Below are 18,823 nucleotides of genomic sequence, written 5' to 3' on the forward strand. Positions count from 1 at the left end.
TTGTCCCTGATTTTTAAATCATTATAAAAAATAAGAAAGTGAAGCCCAATAGTTTCACTCTTAATAATATAGATGAAGATGATGTCTGTATAAGACTTGAGAAAATCAATTCTAATAAAAGTACTGGTCTTGACTCAATTCCTGTTAGATTTTTAAAAGATGGCTCATCTATACTTAAGATTCCCCTAACTAGTGTTATTAATTTGTCAATAAAACAGGTTTGAGCATGCCAAAGTTAAGCCTCTTTATAAGAAAAATTGTAGAAATGAGGTCGGAAATTACCGTCCTATAAGCATTCTTCCATGTGTTTCGAAAATCATTGAATCGGTTGTAAATGAACAACTGCACTCAATAACCTTTATATTCCTAAACACAAAAAGATTTCTTTTCAACACAATATTAGATTTACTGGACCCAAGATATGGAACCCACTTCCTAACAAAATTACAACTTCTGCAAACAAACATAGCTTCATCTTTAACACTAAACAATATTTAATACAAAAGTAATTTAATAATTTCGTTATATTCTAGGTATCAGTTTTTATTGTTTTCATATTCCGTTATGGTAATTACTTTATTCCTATATACCATTTACTATTATTTACTAATTTGGTTTAAATTATTTTTTGTTTTTGTTCAGGCACTTTCAACACAAGCTTTTGCTTTCCAGAAATTGTGCCTCCTTCATAATATTGTTTTATTCATTTTAAAGATGAAAAACAAAATTGTATTGTTTTAACTACCTTACTTCTCATTATGAATTTTGTATTGTATTATTTATATTTTGTATATTATGAAGGAAATAAATGTTACTATGAAATGAAATGAAAAAAATAATCAGTGGAGTGGAAGAGGACGCTGTTGCTGAGCAGCAGCCACATGAGCTGACAAATCTTCAAGACGACCTAAAAGAGCTATTGCGAACCCCATTGAGAATGCCCTCTATGGGGATATATTTTATCAATGAAAACGCTGCTTGAGTGGATCGAGGACACGGTTACTTAAGAAGTACAGTATGTAATATAAAAAAATTAAGGTTGCACTGCTTTAAGAGAACAGTATTAAAACAAATGCAGATTACTATCTTTCAAGTCTTATTATTTCTTTTTTTTTTTAAATATCGTTTAGATGGTTAGCCAAATACCATATATTGTCCGAGTGTGAGTAGCTTAGATCAACACGTACAAAACATCATAGATAACACTGGTATTTGTCAGAAGCCTAAAAGGAAAGGTTTGTTAGACGAACTACAAAGGTAACAATAATTGTTTGATATTTATTGTTTTATAATCTTAGCGTTCCCAAAATAGAGAGAACAAGTCATCTAAACAAGAAAATGTATTTCCTTTCAGTCTTAACATGCTAACGTGGCACAATGGGTTGATCCCAGAGGTTAAAGTGTGGATAAAGCTTGAGGACAAAGGACATTTAAGTTTATGATGGAGATTGCGAATGTCAAGAGACCAAATGCACTACAGAACACCGTCACCATATTGTTATGGGAGGCAGGAGACTGTCAATATAATTTGAAAACAGGAATGGAAAGGATTCAGCATCACGTTTAAGATGGTGTGGAAGTAAGTGAATGATCAAGTAAATAATTAATTAAATCACTTTTTGATACACAAGTCAAGAACAGGGAGTTTTAAACTTACAACATATATTTAAAATAAATAAATATTGTACTTTTCATATTTTCAGTGGAAAGAAAATAGAGATTTTTGCTTTTGGTGATTATGAATATGAGTGCCACACATATGGACTCTCTGGAGCCAGCTGTTAGTATACTTATAGACTGATACTATTTTGTATATCCATGTTAGAATTATTTCAGAACAAGACCAGAAAGATAGTAATGATACTGTAGCTTATTCCATATAAGGCAAAATACATATAAAAAAGATTCATTATGAATTTACTAGCCTACTGTACTCCAAAAACTATATACATATTTATCACTTTAGGTCGTCACTTTTGCCTATTTTGTCTGGGTACAAAATTGCAACCACTGGGAGAATTAAGAACTCTGAAAGACATCAAAGATGATTTTGATACACAGGATGCAGAGAGGCAAAATGAAGTACTTTTAGAAAGCTCTGGAATCAGCTGTGTCCCCATATCGTACGTGCCAAACCAATGACAGACCTGTGCTGGACCTGCATGCAGAACATCATAAAGTCTGATAATTTACCCGATGCACAAAAGTCTGAACAGCTTAAATTACAAGAGGATCATCTGAAGCAGGTTCAACAGGAGAGAATCGTGTACAACCAGATGATTGCAGATGCAAAACAAATGGTGGGTGGTAATGTACAGAGCCATATATAGAGAGAGTTACGACTTTGCGTTCACGGATTTTAGAAAGTCACGTGGTGTGAACGCCGGCCATGTTTGTGTCCAACTATGCCTATGTAGCGTATGGAGTCGAGTCATTTGCTTAAAAAATGTATAACATTCACAAGGCTTTAAATATCGAATTTAATATCAAAACAATCAATTTGTTTAAAGGTTTTTGTTAAGACAATAACGAAATCATAAAGTTACTGCGAACATGATTTTTAAACAACAAAATGTAAAAACAATGCATTACTATAGAGAATCGCTGTACAAACTAAACGCGCACGCGTAGAGCGTGCATGGAGCGCACAACCAGAGCCGTTCCGAAATTGCTATTTTTGTTGTTTTTAATCATGTTCGCAGTAACTTTATAATTTTTTTATTATTTTAACAAAAACCTTTAATCAAATTGATTGTTTTGATATTAAATTCGATAATTAAAGCCTTTTGAACGTTATACATTTTCAAAACAAAAGACTCAACTCCATACGCTACATAGTTGGACACAAACATGGCTTCTAATCCATTCGAAGTCGTAACTCTCTCTATATATGGCTCTGGGCTACGGGGGCTCTAGCCCCCTCGTCGAGGAGCCTAGCCCCCCCGTCGGGGAACACGGGTACTTTTTGTCGGGGAATATAATATACAGTAAAAATCGTTCGCGTTCACTTCGTAGCTTCAGCGCCTAGAAAACTGCGACGTTCCATTGACCATGAGTACATCAGAGGGCAATTATGCACTATGCATTTATTATTGCCAGTGATCTAGCTATTAAACAGTAGCTATAGGTACGCACTTGTCTGGCAGTATCCCTTTGTACGAATCGTTCAACGTTGGATCCAGACGCGTGATATCATGTTCCATCCAGGAACCAAAATGTGTATTGTAGTTACTTTCCAGGCGAAGTTTACCGACGGTTACGTCGTGTACAGTGTCGACGTACGCTACACTACAACAAAAACGAATTATGTTAATTGTTCGTATGTTCACAAATTTTTTGATTTACAAGTAACCCTGTACCATGGGGCACTTAAAATATATATTTCATACATTACTAAACAAAAAAACATGCTATTTTCACTTAGCCAACATCTTATTATAGCTAAGTTATTAAATTTTCAATGTCCTGTATGAACTTCTCACCACTCGGAAGTTCAGATGGACGTACGCACGCATACACTTGGGAAGTAGGCTATAAACTGATTTCCCCGACTAAAAGGTTCTACGCTTGCGGACGCACCCCACATCCCCCTCTAAAATAAAGGCAAAATGGACCACCTTTTTTAAGCCTCTAGGCCCGATGTTTCCATAGTATAAGATGCAAATTTTGAAGACCTGCAGCTCTAGTTTTAAACATTTCTTAGCTCAGCCCCAACCATAAAGCTGGTCATATTTCGAAGAACAATAAGTGCATTTTCCGGGACCTAACAGCTCTATTTTTCAAAAATGTCTTAGCTCAGTCACAACCATGATAGGGACTAAATTTATATTTTGTTTTGAAGTATAATAAGTTCAATTTCCGGGACCTCCAACTCTATTTTTCTAAATTTTATTAGCTCCATCCCAACCACGGTTGTCTGTTTCTGTAGACTTGTAATTTCGTTTCATAGTATCATTAATATGTATATAAATTAATTGCAACTTCCGGGGACCTAGCCAGCTCTATTTTTCAAAATGTTCTTACAGATCAGCCCAAGGCACGCATTTACCATTTTTGCACCCCCAGACAGCAACCAGCATACGCCTCTGCGATAAACAATATAGGCACACACCTATTCGCCTGTGGGTAGCCTACGTTTTACGTTCGCATATATTAATTTTTCTAAGCTACAATTTACCCGATAAATATAGGCATATTTTGAACTTTTTTTTTTTAAATTGAAAAATATGGATTGAAACAGTCATCATTGCCCATCGTGTTTTTGCACGCAGTATTTTATTTATGCATTATAAAAAATGGAAAAAGTGGCTACCCTAAATCTTATTAAAATGGCCTCAAATGACGCTAGAACGCGTTGCTGGACCCCCACCGGGGGCCCTTGGCGGCCCCCTGGCCCCCAGCCTAGTGATGCTCGCTTCGCTCGCATAGCCCCCTCGTCGGGGAATGTAGCCTCCGCGTCTGCAAAATCCTGGCGCCACCACTGGTACGTACCTAGGTTAGAGTCTGCTTTAGGCCTATTAATAATTATATATATATTTTTTTTTCAATCAATCAATAATTTATTTCTCAAATAAAAACAAAATACAGTTAACATTTTCTAGAAATAATAGATAATAAATGAGAAAATGGGGTACCCCACTGGAAGCTTAAGCTTTAAAATGTGGGGTCCATGCAACATAATTAAAAATAAGGTAAGGTAAGAAATATATATAATATATGATAATGAACAAAAAAGACATTTAACTTAACAAATGCAGTTATTATTTAACTTAAGACAGATATATGATCAACTTAAACAATAATAGTAGAAACAAGGTATTCATGTAGTTTGAACTTAAATGCAGATATAAAATTAATAATTTTAATTTCATCTGGTAAAGAATTCCAAATTTTTGGTCCTTGAAAAGTTATATCATGCTTGCCAACCTCCGTATTAAAACAATCATAAGCATAATCAAATTTATTTCTGGTATTATAATTATGAACTGAACTAAAAGTTTGAAAATAAGTATAAAAAATTCTGGGCAGTTGATTATGTTTGAATTTAAACATAAATAAAGCAACATTTTTTGTAAGTAAGTCGTAAATATTAAGTGTATTAGATAAGACAAAAAGAGGAGCAGAATGGTGGAGGTAATCAACATTATAAACTGACCTTAAAGCTCTTTTTTGCAAAATATAAATACGGTTTAAATTAATTTTTGAAGTAAAACCCCAAACGGTTATACCATAAATTAAATGTGGCAAAAAAAGTGATTTATAAATTAATAGTAACACGGAGGAAGGCAAGGCATGTTTAAGTTTATTGAGGACACCGACCACTCTTGATAGTTTTAATGAAATTGTATTAATATGAGAAATAAAAGATAAGTATTCGTCAATAAAAATGCCAAGAAATGTTGTTGCTTTAGTTCTTTCAATTTCGCTGATGCCGTAATATAATTTAGGAATGTTGGGGGGGGGGGGGGGATTAGTTTATTAACTGAACGAAAAATAATAAATTTGGTTTTTTTAATATTTAACGAAAGCTTATTTGATTTTAACCAGTTTGCAATTTTAGTAAGTTCTTGATTCATTAAAATAATAGCTTGGGAGATGTCCTTATGATTAATAAATAAACTTGTATCATCTGCAAACATAACAATTTCAGCACAATCACTAATATAATTTAAATCATTAATAAATAACAGAAATAAAAGCGGACCAAGGATGGATCCCTGTGGAACACCACACGAAACTGGCCGCAGCTCAGAGGCAATATCATTGATTGATATATATTGATGTCTGTTACTTAAATAATTTTCGAACCACTTAAGTGGTATACCTCTTATACCATAGAAACGTAACTTATTAATTAAAATATCATGAGAAATACAATCAAAAGCCTTTGACAGGTCAATAAAAACTCCTACAGTAAATTGTTTATTATCAATAGCAGACAAAATATTATGGATTGAATGATGGATGGCATGTATTGTATAATGTTGGGAACGAAAACCAAACTGAGAATTGCCGAGGATGTTAAACTTTGTAAGAAATGAAATAGTTTGATCATAAACTATTCTTTCAAGTAGTTTAGAAATAGTTGGCAAGATGGAAATGGGCCTATAGTTATTGATATTTGAGACCTCACCACCTTTATGGATGGGTACAACTTTAGCAATTTTCATTGCATTTGGAACCACACCCTTTACTAAAGACATGTTCATTATGAATGTTAGTGGTATAGCTAATGCCAATGGACATATCTTTAGTATATATGGACCAATGTTATCAAAACCAGGAGCTGTTGATTTTAAATTATTTATGTATGTTACTAATTCTTGTTCACATACAGGTTTGAAAAATAATGATGAAGGAAAATTACCCTGAAGGAAATCATTGTAAGGTTGAACATTGACGAAGCTTTATATCTAGCATACAGCTTTTGCCTGGTTTTGATTGACTTGGCTAAACCTTCAGTTATCCAAGGTGATTTGAGCTTGTTTGCTCGAGTACGAATATTTTGCAGTGGAAAATGTCTGTTTATACAATCGTTAAGTATGTTATTAAAACTAGAAAAAGCTATGTTTACATCACTTTGTTCAAGTACTTCATTCCAGCTTATGTTATTTACATTTTCAATGAATTCTTGTTTAGATCTATCATTGTAAATACGTTTCTTAATAAATTTAGGTGGTTTTTTTTTAATATGGAAGGATGAGTTAATACAAAATGTGGGAAAATGATCAGATAAATCGACAGTAAATATTCCGGATGTGAAAGAGGGATACAAGGATTCAATATTACAGTAGATATTATCAATAATAGTAGAGCTATGCAAGGTAATTCTGGTTGGATTAGTAATAACAGGCTGAAATGAATGACTGAAAATATTATCAATGTGATCCTGGACATATTGATCTGTACTAAGAAGGTTGATGTTAAAATCACCAGCTAAGTATGCCATTTTTTTATCTTCATTAATAATTTTCATGACTGATGATAGGTCCATATTTAAGGTGTTAGCGTTGGTGTCAGGTGGACGGTATATAATTCCAGCAATAATATTTTTACCAGAGTCATTCTCAATTTCAATAAAAATTGATTCAGCTGACGTAATTAGGCTTGAGAGATCATATCTCCGTTTAAAGGCAACATGAGTTGAAACGTATAGTGCAACGCCACCACCTTTTTTATGTTCCCTGTTATTTAAAATAAGGTTGTAATTTGGAATGCTTAGAAGATTGGTGTCGGTAGAATCCTTAATCCAAGTTTCAGTAAGGGCAAGTAGAGTAAAACTATGATTTAAGGACTGAATAAAGTTACAAAATTTATCAAACTTATTATTTAAACTTCTACAATTTAGATTTAATATTGAAAAGTTAGATGACGTTTCTGAACTATATATAGTATTAAACAAATCTATATCATAATAACTTGATTGACATTATTTTGCATTGGAGTAAGTTAAAGAGAAAAATAAAATTGAAAAAGAACAAAGAACAAATACCGTATAACTATAAGTATCAAAGCAAATCGACTTATACTAAGTAATACACACACGTATAATTGCCTAATTGGTAACTATGTGTGACAGCCGTCGCTCCATCAATAACAGCTAATGAACAGTACCGGTAAAGCCTTGCATCAAACTACTTGTATAATTTTCCGTTTATGAACAGACTACCTTTGCGAAAGACCGGTTTATTTCCTTCCTTCCATGCCTTATGCATTACGTCACGGAGAGCTCTCTTCTTGGCTATATCAACAGCTGGTAAATCTTCCAGAACAAACACATTCCCACCTTCCTTTGTTGTTGATTTTGCCTTTTTTTAAACAAGATGGCGCTCAGGTCGGTAAACAAACTTGGCGATGATGTGTCTGGGCTTATCATTCACAGACTTAGGGTGTTTCCCTGTGCGATGTGCTAGTTTGATATTAATATCAGGTAGGTCCAGCTTATTTGTTATGTTCTCTTTTAAGATGTCATGCACATTTTCACCTTTACTTTCAGGAAAGCCTCCAAAACGCAGGTTAAAACTTCGGGAATAGCGTTCTAAGTTAATAATCTCCATTTCTAGTCTCTCGATAGTCGGTTTCATGTTAGTAGATATTTCAGTAGTCAAATGTAATACTTTGGTGGTAAGATCCATGTTTTTCTCTTCCAGTTCACTGATCAGTTTTGATGTATATGTAACCGATTTCTCCATATCTATTTGGCGAACTATTGCTTCCACTCGTTCAATCAACTTATCCTGCTTATAAAGCAAGGTATCCAGCCGTCCACTCAGTTTGTCAGTTAGCGTAACGATATCCTGTCTCAGAAGGTTAAGCCCTGTGCTAAGATCCAATTTGTTGCTGAGGTATTTCAGCCTCGGTGGTAGGCCCAGGATTGTTTTTATTTTTACGAAGATTTGGGCGATTTGATGGTGTCGACATTATAAATAATACGTTTAAGTGATATAATTTCAATAGAATACGAATAAATCAGTAGTATGGAGATAGCTGAAAGAGTGAAAAGTTAGGTAATTTCGGAGCTACGGTTTTCTACTTCTTACCTTACCATCACGCCCTCTTATTATGATAATATATAATATAGATAATTATTATAATTATTTATTTAGCCTAGGAAGGAGAGCCTGCTATGTAGCTATAATAGGGCCTAGCTTAGCGAGGCCTATATTTATACTATAATAATTAATAGAGGCGCGCCTACTATTACTAACTCACCAACCTTCTGACAAAGTTTCTAAGTATCTTTTTGAAATTAAATAAAAGCGCCGTTTACTAAATAAAAAGTTTTATTATAAAACATTATTTTAATATATTTTACCTCTAGGCCTACGCCTAGGCCCGGCCAGATACGTCTTTGAAATTAGAACACGTGCATCCAGGGACGTATTATTATGGTAATCACTTTATCAATATCAGAACGCAATTCAGAGACCAAAATGGTGCCTATCAAAGTCTGCCCTCTATGTTTTCAACATCCCCGTAATACAGTATTCAAAAGAGGCTTTCCCTCCAGAAACATTTTTTAATGAATGTATATAAAAAGACTGAGATACTGATGGTGGTAACATGATGTTAAGATGGTATAAGAAAGACAATTACAAAGCTGGTACTAACAATGATAAAGTTGATACAATATAACAATGATGAAAATGATATAACAATGATGATGGTAAAATGATGGTGAGATGATATAATAATTGTAATGCCGAAGATGGTACACAACAATGATGATGATAGTGAAACAAAGAAGATGAGTACAGTAGGCCTACTTATTGATAACATACGAATCTCAATGTGTCAATATTCATAAATTAATTTATACTATGGCTACCAGATGTCTCTATGAAGATGGTCACTTGAACCACCGGTACCAGGTGTACAGTACAGCTAACTTAACCAGTACTGAAAACAAAAGTGACTTTTACGTAAAATCATCAGGAAATAGATCACTATGTATACTGTTGTCGTCATTTATAACTAAAACGTCAATAAATAAAAATAAAACTACAACACAGAAAACAATATACTCTCATATACATTTTTATTCCATTTTATTCATCTCTTCAACATATCTAATAGAAATACAAAATTTGAATAATTTACTGCAAGAATTTAATTGTAATTTATAGATTCAGAAATAATGACTTGAAAGCAAGTGATCTGTGCACAGTATAAATATATACTTCAATATTAAACTTAACTACAAATACAATATATAAAATGACTTAAAGCAAGTGATCCATCATTTATGCTATGAAACTATATTTATAAAGGATGAGTAAATAAATGTGAATTGAATTGAATTGAATCTGTGCACAGTATAAATATATACTTTAACATTAAACTTAACTACAAATACAAGATATAACATGACTTAAAGCAAGTGATCTGTGCACAGTATAAATATATACTTCAACATTAAACTTAACTACAAATACAAGATATAAAATAACTGCTACATTATTCAGTATAATTAAGATACAGTAGAATTTTATTTAAGGGACACTTTTGGGACCAAAACAAATGGTTTTTTTTTCAATAGGAGTGTTTTCTCTGGCGGCTACAGTTTGCTACACCTTTCTACAGTTTTCATATTATATTATTTTCAGACAAAGAAGAAGTGTCTTTTAAGTATGACTTAACTGGGGTTGTACAACTTTCTCTCATTTCAGAAAAAGGGCAACGATTTTCAACGTATCTATATTTCTGCCCTGCATCAATAGGAGCAAGGGCAACGATTGTCAACGTATCTATAATTTTTCTGCCCTGCTTCAATAGGAGCAAGGGCAACGATTTCCAACGTATCAATGATATTTCTGCCCTGCATCAATGGGAGCAAGGGCAACGATTTTCAACGTATCTAACTTATTTCTGACCTGCTTCAATATTGTCCCTCACTTCATAGGGAAAGAGCTAATGTCAGTTATCCAGGTAAGTAGGCACGAAATAGACACAAATATCCTGTTTTAAATCCATATAAGTACATATCACATAAATCATGCAAATTTGAAAATGTAGTTGTGCTGATAGAGATGTACAGAATGACTCCTGACCCTAAATCTAATTGTAGGGCCTTCTGCCCGGCATAATTCTCATCTAACGCACATTCTGATTATATACTATTAGCATCATTAACTCATAAATAACTCCTTTTCTCCTCTCCACAAAGACAAGACACAACCACTACTCCCACACCATCGTTCAAGAATGTTATTTCTTCACTAAGCGAAAAAAATATGACTTATTTATGATGAATCTGAGGCCAATACAACCATGGATTACAAACTTACAAAAATGTGAACAAAAGTTTGCAGTGCTATATTTTTGAAAAACTGTAATGTCTACTTAAGCTGTACGACAATAACAGGTAAAGTAGAAAAATTAGAAAGTATAATTGATATTAAAATTATTGAATTTACTGTATAGATTATGTATTACAGACTTTCTATAGAAAAAATTAAATCAAAGAATATCAATTATTTGTGATTGGTGAAAAACAACAATGGTTCTATGTTAAAATTACAGCTTTTTAGGTAAATCAAAGTGGATAACTATTACGGGATATTCAACAAAAATGTTTAAGAATTATTTTCGGGGGACAATACATCTTTAACCTTCTTAACGATTTCCCCTTTTCAGTATGATATTATAAAAAGCAATATGATTTATCATACTAAAAGAATTGTAGGCCAAATAACAACTTGAAAATATACATAAGCAAAATAAATAGTAAAAAATAATTGAAAATATACATTAGAGCCACTTCAGATTTGTTTGCTATTCCTAGATCTGAATTGTCTTGGTCATCAGAGATGTCAGTGTTTTCTAGATCCGTGTTTGTATAATCTGATTTTTGATCATCAGAGATTTCTGTATTTTCTAAATCTGAGTTTTCATTTCCTAAGTTGTCAAAGTCTGAGTTTTCGTTTTTTAAATTGTCTAAATCTGAGTTTTCATTTCCTAAATTGTCTAAATTTGACTTATTTCCTAAGTTGTGTAGATCTGAGTTTTCATTTCCCAAGCTGTCTGAATTAGAGTTTTCATTTTCGAAATTGTCTGAATTAGAGTTTTCATTTCCTAAGTTGTTTAAATTTGAGTTTTCATTTTCTACGTTGTCTAAATCTGAGACTGGATTAGAAAACGAAATATGACTACTACTGATCCATTTTAATTTAGCAACTGATGTTTCATCTTTGATATCTGAAAAGTTATTTCCCTTCAGATTCATCATTTCTTTTTTCAATACTAATCCATTTCCTTCACATTCATTCAATATAGACATTATAATACCACCTGGAAGATTGCAATTTTTCAAACTGAGATGTTTCAGAAATGGAGATAATTGTATTAAACCAGCTAAAGTGGATCCTACCAGTTTATTAAGTCCACTTAAATCTAAATAACTCCATGTCAACTTGCTGTCGTTAACCTTACAGATATCTACAAGTTCTTCTAGGTTATCAACCGACAGGCTATACTTATGCCTCCATTCAAAAGTGTAATAAGTCATACATTGCACCAACTTAAAGAGTGAAACACCATCTATTTTTGACAGATTGTTTTCTTCTAGATTCAGCATTTCAGGTTTTATTACCACATTGTTTTTATCACATTCATTAAAAAAATCTTTTATAATACTACCTGAAAGATGGCAATTACTCAAATCAAGATATATTAGTTGTGGAGAGAATTTTAATAATGAGGCTAGTTTAGATAATTCAATGGAAGCTAAGTTAAGGCCGCTTAAATTCAATTTTTCCCAAGTCAATATCCTACCATGTTCATAACAGGCATCTATAAGACCTCTTAGGTTATTATCTGACAGGCTATAATCAGAAAATTTGAAAGTGTCATTATCCATATCAATTAGATCCACCAACCTAAACAGTGTACTAACATCAATACCCGAAAGATTGTTTTCCGTTAGATCAAGCACGCCTCGCTTCAATACCACATTGTTTTTACCACATTCATTCAATAAATATTTTATAATACTACCTGAAAGATGACAATTTCTCATATGAAGATGTTCAAGTTGTGGAGAGAATTTTAATAAACAAGCTAATTTTGATCCTTCAATTGAACATAGGTTAATCCCACTTAAATTCAAACTTGTCCATGTCAATATCCTATCATGTTCATAACAGACATCTATAAGAACTCTAAGGTTATTAACTGACATTCTATAATCACACCATTTAAAATTGTCATAATTCAAATAAATTAGATCCACCAACCTAAATAGTGTACTACCATCAACTTCCGAAAGATTATTTCCCTTTAGATACAGCATGTGAGGTATTAATATGACTTTATTTTTATCACATTCATTGAATAAATCTTTTATAATACTACCTGAAAGATGGCAATTCCTCATATCAAGATGTTTAAGTTGTGGAGAGAATTTTAATAAACTAGCTAATTTTGATCCTTCAATTGAACATAGGTTAATCCCACTTAAATTCAACTCTTTCCACGTCAATATCCTACCATGTTCATGACAGGCATCTGCAAGACCTCTTAGGTTATTAACTGACAGGCTATAATCAACCCATTTAAAAGTTGAATAACTCATACAATTTGAATCCACCAATCTAAATAGTGTACTACCATCAATACCAGACAAATTGTTTGTCTCTAGATGAAGCATGTCAGGATTCAACACCACATTGTTTTTATCGCATTCATTCAATAAATCTTTTATAATACTACCTGAAAGATGGCAATTTGTCATATTAAGATAATGTAATTCTGGGGAGAATTTTACACCATTTAAAACTATACCGGTAATAATTTATACAAATTGAATCCACCAGCCTAAATAGTGTACTACCATCAATTTCCGAAAGATTGTTTTCCGTTAGATCAAGCACGCCAGATTTCAATACCACATTGGTTTTATCATATCCATTCAATAAATCTTTAATGATACCACCTGTTAGATGACAATTTCTCATATCAAGACGTTCCAAGTTGTGGAGAGAATTTTAATAAACTAGCTAATTTTGATCCTTCAATTGAAAATAGGTTAAGGTCTCTTAAATTCAACTTTTTCCATGTCAATATCCTACCATGTGCATGACAGGCATCTCCAAGACATCTTAGGTTATTAACTGACAGGTTATAATCAACCCATTTAAAAGTGTCATCATTCAAATAAATTAGATCCACCAACCTAAATAGTGTACTACCATCAATTTCCGAAAGATCGTTTCCCTCTAGATAAAGCATGTCTCGTTTCAATATCACATTGTTTTTATCACATTCATTTAACATATCTTTCATAATGCTACCTGAAAGATGGCAATTTCTCATATCAAGATGTTTAAAGACCCCTTACCTGCAATTTTGGACGTTTTTTGGAAAATAATACATATATATCACTTTAAAAACATTAAACCATGTCATTCCTTGTCTTAAATGTACGTTTTATGGTAAATTATGATAAAAAGTGAGAAACAATGCACTACCTAAGTAGCTCGCGGCGATCGACCTCTCGTGGACGGTCTTAGGCCTAGCCTAGCTAGGCTTAGTTTTGTAGGCCTAGGCCTAGCTGGTAAACATCGGTAACGTACGAACATCGTACGCTAGCTATATACCTAGCCTGACGTTGTATAGTTGCTGCATTAATTGTCTTTCTATTTTTGCCAGACTCCGTTGATACAAATTGGGGAAAACCCGGTATTTTCGCTGAAAAGTTAGGAGTCTTCCATTTGTTTTGGCCTCACGATCGATCGAAAAGTGGGCGAATTACAGGTAAAAAACAAAAATATCAATCCGCGCGCAATGCATTTTGGGATTTATAGCGGGCCGCTATAATTATTAGAATCGACTTATTTTTCACATTTTTAACCGTTTAAAGACGAAAAAAGTTATCGCAATAGGACCATATAGTATTATTTTTACATTAAATATAGTTTGTGATCTTAAATTAGATCTAAAAAACGTAGGGAAGGGGGCTTTAAGTTGTGGAGAGAATTTTAATAAACTAGCTAATTTGGATCCTTCAATTGAACATAGGTTAATCCCACTTAAATTCAACTCTTTCGATGTCAATATTCTACCATGTTCATAACAGGCATCTACAAGACCTCTTAGGTTATCAACTGACAGGCTATAATCAATCCATTCAAAAGTTGCATAACTCCTAAAATTTAAATCCACCAATCTAAATAGTGTACTACCATCAATTTCCGAAAGATTATTTCCCTTTAGATACAGGATGTGAGGTATTAATACAACTTTATTTTTAGCACATTCATTGAATAAATCTTTTATAATACTACCTGAAAGATGGCAATTCCTCATATCAAGAAGTTTTAGTTGTGGAGAGAATTTTAATAAATTAGCTAATTTTGATCCTTTAATTGAACATAAGTTAATCCCACTTAAATTCAACTCTTTCCATGTCAATATTCTACCATGTTCATGACAGGCATCTGCAAGACCTCTTAGGTTATTAACTGACAGGCTATAATCAACCCATTTAAAAGTTGAATAACTCATACAATTTGAATCCACCAATCTAAACAGTGTACTACCATCAATACCTGACAAATTGTTTGTCTCTAGATGAAGCATGTCAGGATTCAAGACCACATTGTTTTTATCGCATTCATTCAATAAATCTATAATGATACCACCTGTGAGATGACAATTTCTCATACCAAGAAGTTTTAGTTGTGGAGAGAATTTTAATAAATTAGCTAATTTTGATCCTTCAATTCAACATAGGTTAATCCCACTTAAATGCAACTCTTTCCATGTCAATATCCTACCATGTTCATGACAGGCATCTATAAGACCTCTTAGGTTATTAACTGACAGGCTGTAATCAACCCATTTAAAAGTTGAATAACTCATACAAATTGAATCCACCAGCCTAAATAGTGTACTACCATCAATTTCCGAAAGATTGTTTTCCGTTAGATCAAGCACGCCAGTTTTCAATACTACATTGTTTTTATCACATTCATTCAATAAATCTTGAATGATATCACCTGTGATATGACAATTTCTCATATCAAGACGTTCAAGTTGTGGAGAGAATTTTAATAAACTAGCTAATTTTGATCATTGAATTGAACATAGGTTAATCCCACTTAAATTCAACTCTTTCCATGTCAATATCCTACCATGTTCATGACAGGCATCTATAAGACCTCTTAGGTTATTAACTGACAGGCTATATTTAACCCATTTAAAAGTTGAATAACTCATACAATTTGAATCCATCAACATAAACAGTGTACTACCATCAATACCTGACCAATTGGTTGTCTCTAGATCAAGCTTGATAGGTTTCAATACCACATTGTTTTTATCACATTCATTCAATAAATCTTTAATGGTACCACCTGTGAGATGACAATTTCTCATATCAAGACGTTCAAGTTGTGGAGAGAATTTTAATAAACTAGCTAATTTTGATCTTTGAATTGAACATAGGTTAATCCCACTTAAATTCAACTCTTTCCATGTCAATAACCTACCATGTTCATGACAGGCATCTGCAAGACCTCTTAGGTTATTAACTGACAGGCTATAATCAATCCATTCAAAAGTTGCATAACTCCTAAAATTTAAATCCACCAATCTAAATAGTGTACTACCATCAATTTCCGAAAGATTATTTCCCTTTAGATACAGGATGTGAGGTATTAATACAACTTTATTTTTAGCACATTCATTGAATAAATCTTTTATAATACTACCTGAAAGATGGCAATTCCTCATATCAAGAAGTTTTAGTTGTGGAGAGAATTTTAATAAATTAGCTAATTTTGATCCTTTAATTGAACATAAGTTAATCCCACTTAAATTCAACTCTTTCCATGTCAATATTCTACCATGTTCATGACAGGCATCTGCAAGACCTCTTAGGTTATTAACTGACAGGCTATAATCAACCCATTTAAAAGTTGAATAACTCATACAATTTGAATCCACCAATCTAAACAGTGTACTACCATCAATACCTGACAAATTGTTTGTCTCTAGATGAAGCATGTCAGGATTCAAGACCACATTGTTTTTATCGCATTCATTCAATAAATCTATAATGATACCACCTGTGAGATGACAATTTCTCATACCAAGAAGTTTTAGTTGTGGAGAGAATTTTAATAAATTAGCTAATTTTGATCCTTCAATTCAACATAGGTTAATCCCACTTAAATGCAACTCTTTCCATGTCAATATCCTACCATGTTCATGACAGGCATCTATAAGACCTCTTAGGTTATTAACTGACAGGCTGTAATCAACCCATTTAAAAGTTGAATAACTCATACAAATTGAATCCACCAGCCTAAATAGTGTACTACCATCAATTTCCGAAAGATTGTTTTCCGTTAGATCAAGCACGCCAGTTTTCAATACTACATTGTTTTTATCACATTCATTCAATAAATCTTGAATGATATCACCTGTGATATGACAATTTCTCATATCAAGACGTTCAAGTTGTGGAGAGAATTTTAATAAACTAGCTAATTTTGATCATTGAATTGAACATAGGTTAATCCCACTTAAATTCAACTCTTTCCATGTCAATATCCTACCATGTTCATGACAGGCATCTATAAGACCTCTTAGGTTATTAACTGACAGGCTATATTTAACCCATTTAAAAGTTGAATAACTCATACAATTTGAATCCATCAACATAAACAGTGTACTACCATCAATACCTGACCAATTGGTTGTCTCTAGATCAAGCTTGATAGGTTTCAATACCACATTGTTTTTATCACATTCATTCAATAAATCTTTAATGGTACCACCTGTGAGATGACAATTTCTCATATCAAGACGTTCAAGTTGTGGAGAGAATTTTAATAAACTAGCTAATTTTGATCTTTGAATTGAACATAGGTTAATCCCACTTAAATTCAACTCTTTCCATGTCAATAACCTACCATGTTCATGACAGGCATCTGCAAGACCTCTTAGGTTATTAACTGACAGGCTATAATCAACCCATTTAAAAATTGAATAACTCATACAATTTGAATCCATCAACCTAAATAGTGTACTACCATCAATACCTGACAAATTGGTTGTCTCTAGATCAAGCACGCCAGTTTTCAATACCACTTTATTTTTATCACATTCATTCAATAAATCTTTAATGATACCACCTGTGAGATGACAATTTCTCATATCAATACGTTCAAGTTGTGGAGAGAATTTTAATAAACTAGCTAATTTTGATCCTTCAATTGAACATAGGTCAGTCCCTCTTAAATTCAACTTTTTCCATGTCAATATCCTACCATGTTCATGACAGGCATCTGCAAGTCCTCTTACGTTATTAACTGACAGGCTATAATCACACCATTTAAAAGTGTCATAATCCATATCAATTAGATCAACCAACCTAAATAGTGTACTACCATCAATACCTGACAAATTGTTTTTCTTTAGATCAAGCATGTCAGGATTCAAGACCACATTGTTTTTATCACATTCATTCAATAAATCTTTAATGATACCACCTGTGAGATGACAATTTCTCATATCAAGACGTTCAAGTTGTGAAGAGAATTTTAATAAACTAGCTAATTTTGATCCTTCAATTGCAAATAGGTTAAAGTAACTTATATTCAACTTTTTCCATGTCAATATCCTACCATGTTCACGACAGGCATCTATAAGACCTCTAAGGTTATTAACTGACAGGCTATAATCACGCTATCTAAAAGTGTCATCATTCAAATAAACTAGATCCACCAACCTAAATAGTGTACAACCATCAATTTCCGAAAGATTATTTCCCTTTAGATACAGCATGTGGGGTATTAATACAACTTTATTTTTATCACATTCATTGAATAAATCTTTTATAATAGCACCTGAAATATGGCAATTACACATATCAATATTTTCTAGTTGTGGAGAGAACTTTAATAAACAAGCTAATTTTGATCCTTCAATTGAACATAGGTTGAGCCCACTTAAACTCAAATTTCTCCATGTCAATATCCTACCATGTTCATCTGCAAGACCTCTTAGGTTATCAACTGACATGCTATAATATTTCCATACAAAAGTAGAATAAGTCATAACATTTGAATCCAACAATCTAAATAGTGTACTACCATCAATACCTGACCAATTGTTTTCCCCTAGATCAAGCATGTCAGGTTTCAATACCACATTGGTTTTATCACATTCATTCCATAAATCTTTTATAATACTACCTGAGAGACGACAATTTCTCATTTCGAGTTGTTGTAGTTGTGGAGAAAATTTTAATAAACTAGCTAATTTTGATCCTTCAATTGAACATAGGTTAATCCCACTTAAATTCAACTTTTTCCAT

The 18,823-nt window shown here is 32.8% G+C and overlaps 1 protein-coding gene across 1 annotated transcript; it reads right to left on the reverse strand.

Annotated features, from left to right (window-relative positions):
* Positions 1–10,944: 10,944 nt before the first annotated feature.
* On the reverse strand, positions 10,945–12,372 carry LOC144838545 (uncharacterized). The gene is made up of 2 exons (XM_078693951.1): positions 11,498–12,372; positions 10,945–11,410 (listed from the first exon to the last, which is right to left on the reverse strand). Exons 1-2 carry the CDS (start codon positions 12,356–12,358, stop codon positions 11,171–11,173), a joined length of 1,101 nt encoding a protein of 366 aa, XP_078550077.1. The 5' UTR covers positions 12,359–12,372; the 3' UTR covers positions 10,945–11,170.
* Positions 12,373–18,823: the final 6,451 nt, after the last annotated feature.

This window comes from Antedon bifida, chromosome 3, assembly GCF_963402885.1.
Source record: "Antedon bifida chromosome 3, ecAntBifi1.1, whole genome shotgun sequence".
Lineage (NCBI taxonomy): Eukaryota > Metazoa > Echinodermata > Crinoidea > Comatulida > Antedonidae > Antedon > Antedon bifida.